Source organism: Chrysemys picta, chromosome 15 (genome assembly GCF_011386835.1).
Source record: "Chrysemys picta bellii isolate R12L10 chromosome 15, ASM1138683v2, whole genome shotgun sequence".
Taxonomy (NCBI): Eukaryota; Metazoa; Chordata; order Testudines; family Emydidae; genus Chrysemys; species Chrysemys picta.
The window spans coordinates 3,842,356-3,856,214 of NC_088805.1; the positions used below are offsets into that span (position 1 = coordinate 3,842,356).

General features: G+C 47.2%; 1 protein-coding gene across 7 annotated transcripts; it reads left to right on the forward strand.

Annotated features, from left to right (window-relative positions):
* Nucleotides 1-2,469: 2,469 nt before the first annotated feature.
* On the forward strand, nucleotides 2,470-13,859 carry LOC103306434 (zinc finger protein 883-like). Of its 7 annotated transcripts, XM_065568653.1 has the most exons (5): nucleotides 2,470-2,646; nucleotides 4,094-4,179; nucleotides 6,556-6,674; nucleotides 9,502-9,614; nucleotides 10,746-13,859. In XM_065568653.1, exons 3-5 carry the CDS (start codon nucleotides 6,613-6,615, stop codon nucleotides 12,425-12,427), a joined length of 1,857 nt encoding a protein of 618 aa, XP_065424725.1. In that variant the 5' UTR covers nucleotides 2,470-2,646; nucleotides 4,094-4,179; nucleotides 6,556-6,612; the 3' UTR covers nucleotides 12,428-13,859. The 7 variants fall into 7 exon arrangements, with proteins under 7 accessions (XP_065424725.1, XP_065424723.1, XP_023965293.2 ...); XM_065568651.1 differs by having other exon boundaries at nucleotides 4,094-6,674; XM_024109525.3 differs by lacking the exon at nucleotides 4,094-4,179.

Sequence of the window (13,859 nt, forward strand, 5' to 3'; positions counted from 1 at the left end):
ATTGGAAAAGGTACCGAGAAGGGCAACAAAAATGATTAGGTGTATGGAACAGCTTCCATATGAGAAGAGATTAAAAAGACTGGGACTTTTCAGCTTGGAAAAGAGATGACTAAGAGGGGATATGATAGAGGCTTATAAAATCTTGACTGGTGTGGAGAAAATAAATAAGGAAGTGTTATTTACCCGTTCACTTAACACAAGAACCAGGGGTCACCCAATGAAATTAATAGGCTGCAAGTTTAAAACAAACAAAAGGAAGTATTTCTTCACACAATGCAGTTACCTGTGGAACTTTTTGCCAGGGATGTTGTGAAGGCCAAAATTATAACAGGGTTCATGGGAGGTTAGGTCCATCAATGACTATTAGCTAGGATGGGCAGGGATGCAACACCATGCTCTGAGTATCCCTAGCCTCTGTTCACCAGAAGCTGGAAGTGAACGACAGGGGATGGATCACTCGATGATTCCCTGTTCTGTTCATTCCCTCTGAAGCACCTGGAATAGTCACTGTCGGAAGACAGGATACTGGGAGAGATGGATCACTGGTCTGACCCAATATGGCTGTTCTTACATACAAAATAATTATAATAATAAGAAAATTTAGTACAGAAACTCCCCAAGATAATGACCTCTTGAGATAGTGATGATGTGAGATAATGACCTTGGCAAATAACGCATTTTAAAAATCTTGGCCTACTATGAAACGTATATTTATATAAGTTTCCCAATCACAAATCTAGCATTCTGGAGCAGTCACTAAAACATAGTCCAATGCTCTGGCCGCTGTTGTTTGTCGTGCCACTGTTCACTCTACTGCTCTGTCCCCAATGTCCCTGCACCGTCACCTTCTGCTGTCACCTGCAAGTGTGACCTCTGCAAGTCGGTCGCTCATTGTTCCACCCAGCTGTCAGTGATTTCAGCTCTCAGTGGGGGAACCTCGCTGCTAGTGCAGGCTGGGCTGTCTCTTTCACAGAAACACTGTCCCACAGCAGGTCTAAGCACTTAGACCTGATCATCAGTGATTTCAGCTCTAGTGATCACTTAACAAACTAAAAGTCTCTCTATGAAGCCTAATCATCTCTCTCTCTAAACAGGAGAGGGGGACAGGTCAAATAGTGCCTGTGACTCTTAGGCAGAGCCCACACCACCAAGCAAAACACCTGTGCCCGACCCGCTCTCTCTTCACTAGGATACGGCATCCAAACCTCCTGCTTACGGAGTGCAGTTCAGCCGAGGATGTCCAGTGCTTCATTTGTAATGAAAGAGTTGCCGGGGCTCAAGCAAGTTTGTTACTTTCATAACTGATGTGACCAGCCCAGAGGCCCCAGGGCTCTGAACTGCCGAGCCTAGAGGTGCCGGGGCTCAGCCCTGGCAAGCCCTAGCACAAAGTAAGTACTGGGGGAATAAGGAGAACAACATTTCACGACCCCCACATTTAATACTTACGTGATTTGTAACCCGACACCAGCCACAATTGTTCACTTGGGCAGCACAGCTCTGGCTGCTGGATACCTAGGCAGAGTAGGTGTGTTCATGTAAATACAGTCTGGTCCTGAAGCCTTTCCACCCACCATTGGCTCAGCACTAGCTGTCAGGGGAGAGCGCATTCAGACCTTGCTTATAAATAATAATGTGAAATGATTAGGTAGGCTAATATACCAGAAACAAATGTGCCGACATTTCATAAATAACAGCTGTATGAGGAAGCTAGTCTTTGTTCATACTTTTCAAACCCATTATGCTTTCTCAGGTACAAGTACTTTCTCATCAGGGCCAACTCCAGGGTTTTTGCCGCCCCAAGCGGCAAAAAAAAAAAAAAAAATAGCCGCGATCGTGATCTGCGGCGGCAATTCGGCGGGAGGTCCTTCGGGAGGTCCTTCGCTCCGAATTGCTGCCGAATAGCTGGACCTGCCGCCCCTCTCCGGAGGGGCTGCCCCAAGCACCTGCTTGCCAAGCTGGTGCCTGGAGCCGGCCCTGTTTCTCATATACAGTATATTGGGGTTCTCAAACGGGGGGTCGGGAGGTTATTACATGGGGGGTTGCGAGCTGGCAGCCTCCACCCCAAACCCCGCTTTGCCGCCAGCATTTATAATGGTGTTATATTAAAAAGTGTTTTGAACTTATAAGGGGGTGGGGTCGCACTTGCTATGTGAAAGGGGTCACCAGTACAAAATTTGAGACCCACCGCTTGTATATACTTTTAAAGTGTGTATTAATGTTTCAATTTCAATTCAACTTTCCAACCAAAGGCTAAATTGGCAACACTGCATGTAACTGAGGAGGGAGTGTTGGGTAATGGGGGGGTCGTCTAGGGAAATCCCTACTCACCCCCCCCCCCCCCCCGCTGGTGAAAGTGAGTGAGGATGGGGGAGAGGAGCAATGGAGGGGGGGCGGGGCCCGGAGAAGGGGGGGGCAGGGGTGTTGGCACCCTAGGGTGGGGTCAGGGATGATGTAAATATACTGGGGCCCGCCCCGCCCCGCCCCCAGGTCTGTGAGTTCGGCTCAGCGCCGCCCCCGGGCTCGGGGGGAACATTCAGCCCCCAGCGCGGCCTGGGCCCGGCGGGGCGGGGAGCGGAGCGGGCTGGCGGCTGGCGGGGCTGGCGCTGACGCTGCCCGGGCCCGGCGGCGCGATGGCGGCGGCGCGAGGTGAGCCCGGCCGGGGCCGGGGCCGGGGCCGGGACGAGCCGCCCGGGCGCTGCTGAGCGGGGACGGCCCGGGCTCGGGGACCGTGCGGCCGGGACAGGCGGGAGGGTCGCGCCGGGCTCGGGCTGATCGGCGGCTGGGCCGGGTCCCCGGGGCTGCGGTGGCGGGAACGGGGGGCCCGGCCCGGGTCAGGGTCAGGGTCCCGCCCCGCCGGGGGCGCCCGGCTGCTGGCAGCCCGCGCCGGTGTCCGGACTCGCCGTCCCGTGAATTAACCCGGTCCCGAGCCCGGCGCTGAGCGGGGAGAACTCGAGCCCGGCAGCCGCGGGCACAAAGCGGGTCCGCAGCTCCGTGGGCTCCTGGCGTTGTGTGGGGGCCCGTGGGTCCCTCAGGCCGCGCCCCACCTTGCCAGGGGACTCACAAGGGGCGCACAGGGGGGGCGAGTTCAGGAGCTGCTGGGGCCAAGGGTGCGACGGGGTCAGAGCCTGGGGCAGGGCTGGGACTGGGTCACTGAAGCCTGTTTGCGTTCAAGAGCAGGTTGGGCGCCAGTGGGGAGCACCGGTGGGTGGGCGCCAGTGGGGAGCACCGGTGGGTGGGCGCCAGTGGGGAGCACCGGTGGGTGGGCGCCAGTGGGGAGCACCGGTGGGTGGGCGCCAGTTGGGAGGCTGGAAGTCTGGGAGAGCCCTGGGACATGACGGGGTAAGTCTGAGGGCTTGTCTCCGCTACCCTGCGGGGTCGATTTACGATGCGCAACTTCAGCTACATGAATAGCGAAGCTGAAGTTGACGTACTTCGATTTACTCACTGCAGTCTCTTCACTGCAGTAAGTTGACCGCTGACGCTCTCCCGTCGACTCCGCTTGCGCTTCTCCTTCTGGTGCGGTACCGGAGTCGACGGAAGAGCGCCCAGTAGTCGATTTATTGCCTCTAGGATCGATCGCTGCCCGCCGATCCAGCAGGTAGTGTAGACAAGCTCTGAGAAATGCTCCAGTTTACCCAGGTGGAGCAATAGGTGTGAGGAAGGGGGCGGGAGCCAAGAGAGGTCAAGGTGACTGGGAAGCAGATTGGCTGTGAGGATGGAATGAGCAGCTATGATTGGTAGGGAAGGTGGGGGAGCAAAATGGAAAGATACAAAGAGTGGAGGAGTGAATTGGGGGGGATGTATGGGGGGAAGGGAATTGGGTCTCTAACGGGGGCCTGAAGCAGAAGGATTGGATTTAGGAGTCACATGGAGGGGAGAATTGGAAGATGCTGTGGGCTGGGAAGCACGCTGGAGCCTGAGGGTCTAAGATGCAGGAAATGCCCTTCCTTTAAGGAGTGTAAGGAAGAGGGCAGTGTCTGCTCTCAGCCATACAGCAGCACTGGGGCACTCTACCAGCAACTCCTGGGGTGTGTGGAGGGACAAATTGCCATTGACGGTACAGATCTGAGCAAATGAATTAATTGGTTTGCAGAACTGCCGAATGAGCCTCTCGGGGAGAAGCAAGAATTTTGTTTTGAAGTTCCTGTTCTGTTGCCGAGATCAAAACTAACTAAGCAAGTCTGTAGTTAAGCCAATATTGGTTTTCAGTTGGCAGTGTCCCTGTGTGAAACCTGCCCCAGATGACCCACTGGCTTCCAAACTACAGCTGCAAAACGTACACTGCCTGATTCAAAGGGGAATGGCCAGAGACCCCTCTGCCCAAGTAGAGCTTTGACAATGAAGTTCTTGGACTGTTTTGCTTGTGGACAGAGGATAAAGTGATGGATTCTAGTGTAACCTGTGTCTCTCCTGAACTGTGTAACCTGTTTCAAACCAGCTGTATTTAAAACATTGCTTAATTGCATTGTTACTGTCTAACTCTCCATGCTGCACCTGGGAGGAACTTTTCCTGGGGATTTCCTAGTCTGATCTGAGTGACAATGAAGAGCTCTGATTTGTATCTTGCAGGTGCTGTTGGTAACTAAGTATTAGAGCTAGTCAAAACTCATGTTCTGTGAAAAAAAAATTTAAAACAAAGTTTGCGTGTGCAATGCAAAAATGGGTTTTTCAGTGAAAAAAATTATTTTCATTTTGTTGGGGGAAATCCTTCACTTTCTTTTTAAACTCCCCTCCCCCACAGTGTTTTTTTTTTTAAGTAGGGAAAAGGGGTAAGAAATTTAAACATAACAGAAAGTGAGGGGAAAACACTTTTTTCTCATGGGGAGGGGGGAAGTTTCATAGCATTTACATCTAGAAAGGACCATCAGATCTTTTAGTCTGACCTCCTGCATATCACAAGCCATTACATCTCACTAACTGTATTAAGCCCAAAGACTTTAGTCAGACCAAAATATTTTGGCTCTGAGAAAAAGAGAACAGGTGAGGCCAAGGTCCCTGTGATGTCAGGGAATGATTAGATGAGATGTGCACAGGAAATCACAGCAGGTGACCCATGCTACAGAGGAAGGCAGAAAAGACCCTAGGGGCTCTCACCATTCTGAGCTGGAGGAAAATTCCTTCTCAACCCCAAATCTGGTGATCAGCGTGACCCTGAACATGTGAGCAAGAGGCACTATCCAGGTTTGCTTTTTCAAAGGAAAAAGGTTAATTTTGAATGTAAATGTTTTTTTTTTCCCCTCACACTTCTCTAATGAGAAGAATGGGGAAGGAGGGTGATGGGAGGAAAAAATAGAGAGGGCATTTCCCCACCATTTTTAAACTAATAATTTCAGACATACCAAAAAATAACCTCTCCCTCAACTTATTTGTTTCAAAAGTGTTTCTGAAAACTAAAACTTCACCTCCAAAGACATGTTTGATTGGGTGGGAGAAAGAATGCCGTTTCTTTGACAACCCCATTTTTTACCAAAAAGATTTTAATGAAAGACCTGGTCAAAGTTTATCAAGTATGTACCAAGTAAGTAGCTGACAATGTTTGCTGTTGGAAGGATTTATTATGATTAACTTATGTTGCACATTTACTACTTTGGGGAGTGACTCATTTGTGAACTGCTCCTGATGTTTGCTGCATCTTTTGGGCAATTGATTTTCATTCATGGGGTTGTTCTCATCAATGGATCACTGTTGATTATTTGCATGGTGGCTGGTCGCCTAAGTTACATGTCTTTGCTTTTGATCCTTGAGTGGATCACAAACATTTTAAACAGGAAGAGAACTGGGAATAACCCTGGGTCACTACAAAAAATAATTTCCCCTATGTTGATAGTCACACCTTCTTGTCAACTGCTGGGAATGAGCCACATCCACTTTGATTGAATTGGCCTCATTAGCACTGCTCCCCTCCCCCCCACACACACTTGGTATGGCAACTCCCATCTTTTCATGTACCTGTTTACTGTATTTTCCACTCCAGGGATCTGATGAAGTGGGTTATATCCCATGAAAGCTTATGCTCAAATAAATTCGTTAGTCTCTAAGGTACCACAAGGACTCCTTGTTTTTTCCACTTTATAAGGATAGATTTTCAAATAAAGATCATTAGTGCTTAAAAATGTATGGTGATTTTGGGATTTGGCAAACTTGATGAATCCCCAGAAAATGCCTGAATCCTTGAGAATAAATAACAAGAGGCCGTAAATCAAAATGGATGGAATTTGGTCCTTGTATTTGTACAAATATTTTCTTTTGAACTTCAAGCCTTTCTACTAGCTGATCAGTTGGGGGCGGATCAGCCCCTCAGACTGTTCATCTCTCATAATACTAACAAGAACTGAGACTGTTCTAGGCCTCAGATACTGGCTGCACTTCCTCCTTAGCTACGGGAAGAACATGGAAGTCAGTACGTAATAACAAGCTTTCTGTGCATTCCCAAGCTGGAGTCGCATCCTCCCTCGTTGCACAGCTCTCGTCCAAGGACTGCCTGTGTCTCTCCCCCATCAGCCGGAAGGTTGCAGCCAGGAGTCTGGATCCAGAGTGTTTCATTTCTCATTTCAGGCTATGTTTGACATCGCTGTCTCGCTCTCCTGAGGAGGAGTGGGAGGAGCTAGCAGGATGGCAGAAGGAGCTGTAGAAGGACGAGATGAGGGACAACTACAAGACTTTGATCTCACTGGGTAAAAATTATTACAGTAACTCCTCACTTAAAGTCTTCCCGGTTAATGTTGTTTCGTTGTTACATTGCTGATCAACTGGAGAACATGCTCATTTAAAGTTGCGCAGTGCTCCCTTATAACGTTGTTTGGCAGCCGCCTGCTTTGTCCACCGCTTGCAGAAACGGCAGCCTGTTGGAGCCAGCTGGTGGGGGCTTAGAACCAGGGTGGACTGGCAGCCCCCCTATCAGCTCCCCTAAATTCCCTGTGCGGCAGCCGCTCAGCAGGCTATCAATTGCCGGGCAGTTCAGCTGTCCCTCCCCCCACTGCCGTATGCTGCTCCCGGGAGCCTCCTGCTTGCTGTGCAGAGGTGGGGGGAAGAGAGGTGCTAATGTCAGGGTGTCCCCTTGCTCCTGCCCCCCCCCTGCTTCTGTACCTTATCTCCACAGAGCTGGGGGTGGGGGGTGGGAGAGACACAACAAGGCTTAGAACAGAAGGAGCATGCTGGCAGCGGCTGCCGTCTCAATTTGCTAATCTACTTAAAAAGGCAATGTACTTAGAGTGGGGTCAGTGTACTTAAAGGGGCAATGTGCTTCTCTCTCACACAGTGGGTGTCTGTCTCTCTCTGCCATGCTGTCTCCCCTCCCTCCATTCCTGCTGCCTTGTAGAGTGTGAGGCTACATTAACAACAATGTGTTAACCCTTGAGAGCTCAGCTGAGTGCTAGTTCCATCATTTAGTAGCAAGGCATTCCCTGGGAAATATCCCACCCTCTGACTCCACCACCTCAACCAACCTTCACAATCATCATTGCTCTGTACAGTATTAAATTGTTTGTTTAAAACTTCTACTCTGTGTGTGTGTGTGTGTGTGTGTGTGTGTGTGTATGTGTATGTGTATGTATACACATGTATATACACCATGTCTTTTGTCTGGCGAAAAAAATTTCTCTGGAACCTAACCCCTCCCCTCCCATTTACGTTAATTCTTATGGGAAAATTGGATTTGCTTAACATTGTTTCGCTTAAAGTAGCATTTTTCAGGAACAGAACTACAACATTAAGCAAGGATTTACTGTATTCACTAGTTTGTATAAGTGGCATGAGCTGTAAGGGGCCTGAGTGATCTTCAGATCAGGGTTTTTCTCATGTTTGCACTTGCATTCCTTTGGGGGGGGGGGGGGGGGGGAAACTGCTCCAGTCAATGGAGACTCAAAATACAGAAGGTAGCTCTAATCCCTCTCTTTACAATATTTTCTGGTTTAGGACAATGGCTGTACTTCTCCATCTCTGTCTAGCCCACAAGCAGAAATGAGTTGCTGGATTATTGCATATGACGCATTGGTGCAAATAATCATAGAATCATAGAATCATAGAATATCAGAGTTGGAAGGGACCTCAAGAGGTCATCTAGTCCAACCCCCTGCTCAAAGCAGGACCAATTCCCAGCTAAATCATCCCAGCCAGGGCTTTGTCAAGCCGGGCCTTAAAAACCTCCAAGGAAGGAGACTCCACCACCTCCCTAGGTAACGCATTCCAGTGTTTCACCACCCTCCTAGTGAAATAGTTTTTCCTGATATCCAACCTGGACTTCCCCCACCGCAACTTGAGACCATTGCTCCTTGTTCTGTCATCTGCCACCACTGAGAACAGCCGAGCTCCATCCTCTTTGGAACCCCCCTTCAGGTAGTTGAAGGCTGCTATCAAATCCCCCCTCATTCTTCTCTTCTGGAGACTAAACAATCCCAGTTCTCTCAGCCTCTCCTCATAAGTCATGTGCTCCAGACCCCTAATCATTTTTGTTGCCCTCCGCTGGACTCTTTCCAATTTTTCCACATTCCACTCTTTCCAAATAAAGGATGTTCCACGTGGAAAGAGTCAATATTCTAATAGAAGCAATTTCAATTTTCTGCAATTCAGCATCCATACAATCAGCCAGGAAATTGCCTGTCTCTCATTTAACTTGTTAGTGGCCAAAGAGTTCTGTAAAATTATGTGGTGTTTGTCTTATGACTCTCCTGCAGAAATACATTGAATCTCAATCCTAGATCCTTGTAACCTCTTAGGACAGAGATCAAGGTGTCATTGTGGACAAATCAATGAAGATGTTTGTTCAGTGTGTAGTGGTTACTGAGTAAGAAATTAAGATATTAGGCTGTACTGTGACAGACAGAAAACACTACAAAGTTATCTATGGTGCAGCTTCACCTTAAATAATGCTGTATTCATTTTTGGGGCCTTTCTCTCCTAGACTATAGCCTGTGTTATGCAGGAGGCCAGATTAGATGATCACAGTGGTCTCGTCTGGCCTTAGAATCTGGGAATCATATGATGGAAGAGACTCATTAAAGAGACCGATACTGGTATTTTAGTACAGCATTTGATATAGTATCTCACAAAACCTTACTCCCAAAATTGGGTGGGATAGGAGATTTCTTGGATATAGAACAGTCCAAAGATCACAAACTGGAATTAACAACAAATAGCCATGTTCTGGGTTGGGAGAAGGTTACAGCAGCATTTGGTCCAGGATTTAAAATGGTCATCATTGCGCTGGATGGGGAGGTAAGCAGCATGCCAATGGATTTAGGAGGTGATGCTAAACTGGGAAGAATTGCAAACGCCAATGAGGACAGGAAAACAATAGGGAAAGTTGCAAAATAACAAAACTGCAAACAATATGGCAGCTAATATATTTGGGGACAGGTTGAAATGCTCCACTGGAAGGACTATCATGGGAAGCAGTAATGCTGAATGAGACTTTTACAAAATACCAAATACTCTGTGCTTGCCAAGTACCAGAGAACATCGTGTGATTTTTTTTTTTTTTTTTTTTTTTTCCCCCACTAACAGGCGTGCTGTCACCAAACTAGATGTTGCATCCCTGATTGAACATGGGGAAGAGCCATGTGTCCAGGCTCACCAGGATTCGAGGGAAAGACCCCTTTCTAAAGGGGTCTCCTTTGGTGAGTAATAACTAATGAACTCTTCAGAAACTTTGAGTGAGGTAATGAGCTGAGAAAGAAGCCCACATTTCATGAGCGTCTATTGAAACAGCTTTTGTCCCCTCCAGTCAGCTTAGTAGCCAGCTGTTATTACATCTTTTTGGCAGGCGTCTGTCGTGGATTCCTACCTATCTTGACTGGCTTTGGACTGTAGCCTCCCACTTCGGACTTCTGAGTGGTCAGGTGGGATGGCAGGACATAGTGGATATCATTGTCTTGCCTCTCTGTAGAGCTTTGAAACATTGAAACCAGGAGGTGGAGAGGGAGCTTCTGAATCAGAAATGTAGAGCTGGAAGGGACCTTCAGAGGCTCATTTAGTTCATCTGCCTGCACTGAGGCAGGACCCAGTCCTAGGAAACCTAAACCAACCCTGTCAAGTGTTTGACCTGTTCTGAAAAACCTGCAATGAGACAGATTCCACAACCTCCTTAGTTCATAGAATCATAGAAGATTAGGGTTGGAAGAGACCTCAGGAGGTCATCTCGTCCCAACCCTCTGCTCAAAGCAGGACCGAGCCCAACTAAATTATCCCAGCCAGGGCTTTGTCAGTTAACCTGTTCCAGTGCTTAACTATCCTTAGAGTTAGACAGTTTTCCATAATATCTAACCTAAATTTCTGTTGCTTCAGATTAAGCTTCTTGTCTTTCCTTCTGTGGGCATAGAGAACAATTGGTCACCATCGTCTTTCTAACAGCCCTTCACGTACTTAATGACTGTTATGGGGTCCCCCTTCAGTCATCTTTTCTCCAGACTAAATGTGCCCAGTTGATATAAACCTTTCTGCATAAATTAGGTTTTCTAAGCCTATTATAATTTTTGTTGCTCTCCTCTGGATGGTCTCCAATTTGTCCACATCTTTCTTCAAGTGTGGCACCCAAAACTAGACACAGTACTCCATCTGAGGCCACAGTACTGAGTACAGTGTAACAGTTACCTCCTGTACATACAACACTCCTGAAGGGAGATGGAAGGAATATTTTCAGCTTTTCTAATAGAGCCTGTAGTCAAAATGCCAACATTATATGCTTTACATTCACAAGTCCAATATCTTTTGTGTGTTGAAGTAACATCTGGATTCTCCATTTATTCCAGCAGATGATGGAATCAAGTGGAAGACTGAAGAGAATCATCAGCAGGGAAATTCTGAGGGTTTGGCAGAGCACAGGAATTTATCACAGAGAGAGAAAGCAAATAGCTCTGATGTGGGAAATACGTGTGAGGGTGAACGTGGGCCAGCCGACCAACACGGGAACATAGGGGATGAGAGCGTGGAGAAATCCACTCCAAATGAAAGACCTTTCAGCAAATGCCAAAACATTCCTATTCGCACAGGAGAGAGACCCCATAAATGTACTGAGTGTGACAAAAGCTTCACTCGCCGCTCACATCTTCTTCAGCACCAGAGAATCCACACGGGGGAGAGACCCTATAAATGTACCGAGTGCGAGAAAAGCTTCCGACAGAGATCAGAGCTGATTGATCATCAGCGAACGCATACGCAAGAGAAACCCTACAAATGTGACAAGTGTGGGAAAAGGTTCATTCGGAGCACACGGCTTATTCAGCATCAAAATGTTCACAATGGAGTGAAACCCCACAAGTGCCCCCAGTGTGAGAAAAGTTTTAGCTGGATCTCCTCAGTTATTAAACACCAGAGAGTCCATACAGGTGAGAAACCCTATAAATGCCCCGACTGTGAGAAAAGCTTCAGCTGGAGCTCGACCCTGATAAAGCATCGGAGACTCCACACAGGAGAGAGACCCTATAAATGCCCTACCTGTGCAAAGTGTTTTGTACAGAGTGCAAATCTTATTAAACATCAGAGAGTCCACACAGAACAGAAACCCTATACATGCGGGGAATGTGAGGAAACATTTTTGATCAGGTCTCATTTCATTCTGCATCAGAGAATGCACGCAGGAGAAGAACTCTACAAATGCGATGGCTGTGAGGAGTGGTTTGGTCTTGTCTCGGACCTTCATAAACATCAGAAGAGCCACACAGGAAAGAAGCCCTATAAATGCTCTGAATGTGACAAAAGCTTCAACAAGAGTTCAAATCTTATTAAGCATCAGAGAATCCACACGGGGGAGAGACCCTATAAGTGCCCCGACTGTGACAAAAGCTTCATTCAGAGCTCGCACCTGATGCTCCATCAGAGAGCACACAGGGGAGAAAAACCCTACAAATGCCTGGACTGTGAGAAAAGTTTCCACCAGAGCTCCCATCTCATTCAACACCAGAGAGTCCACACGCAAGAAAAACCCTTTAAATGTCCTGCGTGCGAGAAAAGTTTCAGCCGAAGCTCAGTGCTAAATAAACACAAATTAATCCACGTGGGAGACCAGAGCTATAAATGCAGCCAGTGTGAGGAAACCTTCACTAGCAACTCCCGCCTTCTTCAGCACAAGAGAACCCACCATGTGGAAAGACCTTACACATGCCCTAACTGTGAGAAGAGTTTCAGTCGCAGTTCGCAGCTTATGCTCCATCAGAAAAACCACGCAGCAGAAAAACCTTACAAGTGTGCTGACTGTGACAAAGGCTTCGTTTACAGCTCACATCTAATTCAGCATCAGAGAACTCACACTAGAGAACGACCTTATAAATGTCATGTGTGTGAGAAAAGCTTCATTCAGAGCTCACATCTCCTTCAGCATCAGAAAATCCACACGGGAGAGAGACCTTTTAGATGTAGTGATTGTGAGAGAACCTTCAATCGGAGCTCCAACCTTATTAAACACCAGAGAACTCACACCAGGGAGAACCCGTAAGAGATGCTTCCATATTAACTCCACGCTCTTGACGATAAGAGTATTCACACAGAAGGAAAATCTTATAAATATTCCATGGGTGAGAGAACCTTCAGTCAGAAGTGTCATGTTGTTGTTCAACTTCACTGTATCAAACTGAATTAAGGTCTCTAGGAAACTTGCCTTGACCTTCTTATACTGGCAAGAGTTTTGCTGGTATAAATTATATCAGTTTCCCTAACAATATACCATCCTGGCAAATGGACTCATTTGCTGATATAATTATGCCTACGCTACAAAGCTTGCCAGCAGTTATGTCTATTTGAGGTGTGATGTGTGAGTGAACAATGTGCTGGTAAAAGCCCCTAGTGTAGGCACAGTTACATTGCCAAAATTTGCACTTTACCAGTAGAATTTATTTTGTTTGTGCGGGGACGAGGACGGACACTGTAATAAACTATACCAGCAAAATGCTATTTTGCCAGTATCACCAGAGTCCATGTTAGCAGCAGTATGCGGGTATTGTATATTGGTATAGTTATATTGGCAGAGCCTTACAAGTGTAGGACTCCAACACAGTAAGTAACAAAGCGTTGATTGCCTTTGAATAGTGAATAGTTAAGCTCCCCTAAAAATGAGCAAGAGACGCAGCTTGATAGCTGTCCATGTGCAGAGAAAGAATAGACACACACACACACCCCTCCCGGTCACAAGAATTGATCAGAGCTGATTTAGCTTCTGCTTTTCAGGTCATGTATTCCATCATCTGTCATTGGGACTGTTCCGCCTGGAAGAGGGAATAACTTACATGGTCATTCACTATTCAGATGGTGTAAAACTGGTGCGAGCTGCAAATGCCATTGAGGAAAGAGAAATAAGTCAAAGGGGCCTGGGGGGATTAAGCACCCCATATGGGTAGACATCAAGCGGGTAGGTAGAAAAATGAAAACTGCTGCATGTGAGCAAAAGTGATGTGAAATACAAATAGTCACTGACAGAAAGCTAGCGTGAGCGGCGCTGACGATAAAAGGCAACAGTATAGAGATGTTTGCTTTCGGGTGTGTCATTGTACAGTCATCTTGCCTGAGTCTAGCTCAGAATATCACTAATGAATTCGAGGTTGTGAGTGAGAGTCCAACACTGAGTTCTGGTCCCAGCTTTGTGCCTCTGTAGAAGAGAAAAACAAATGTAATTTTGGGTTGTAATTGCAGAGGCATGAGATCCCAGAACAGCTGTGGAACAGTCTCCAATGAGAAGTGATGAGATTCATGTTGCTTGGGCCTTTTAACACTAGACTGGGCACATCCCTGGAAAATATTCTGTGTTGGTTGTCTGGTTTGGGGGAGGGGGTAATTCCTGATCTGACAGTACACCAGCAGGCTGTTGGGTTTTTTTGTTCTTAAGGATAAAAAAAATTAGTACGTCTTTGGAATTAAAATGGTATTTTATCAAA

What these genes read in the sequence shown, in the direction of transcription:
- LOC103306434 (XM_065568651.1), top strand. Translation starts at nt 6,613, where the DNA reads ATGGCAGAAGGAGCTGTAGAAGGACGAGATGAGGGACAACTACAAGAC. An exon ending in CAAGACTTTGATCTCACTGG is followed by an intron (nt 6,675 to 9,501) that starts GTAAAAATTATT and finishes CCCCACTAACAG; the next exon opens with GCGTGCTGTCACCAAACTAG. An exon ending in TTCTAAAGGGGTCTCCTTTG is followed by an intron (nt 9,615 to 10,745) that starts GTGAGTAATAAC and finishes CATTTATTCCAG; the next exon opens with CAGATGATGGAATCAAGTGG.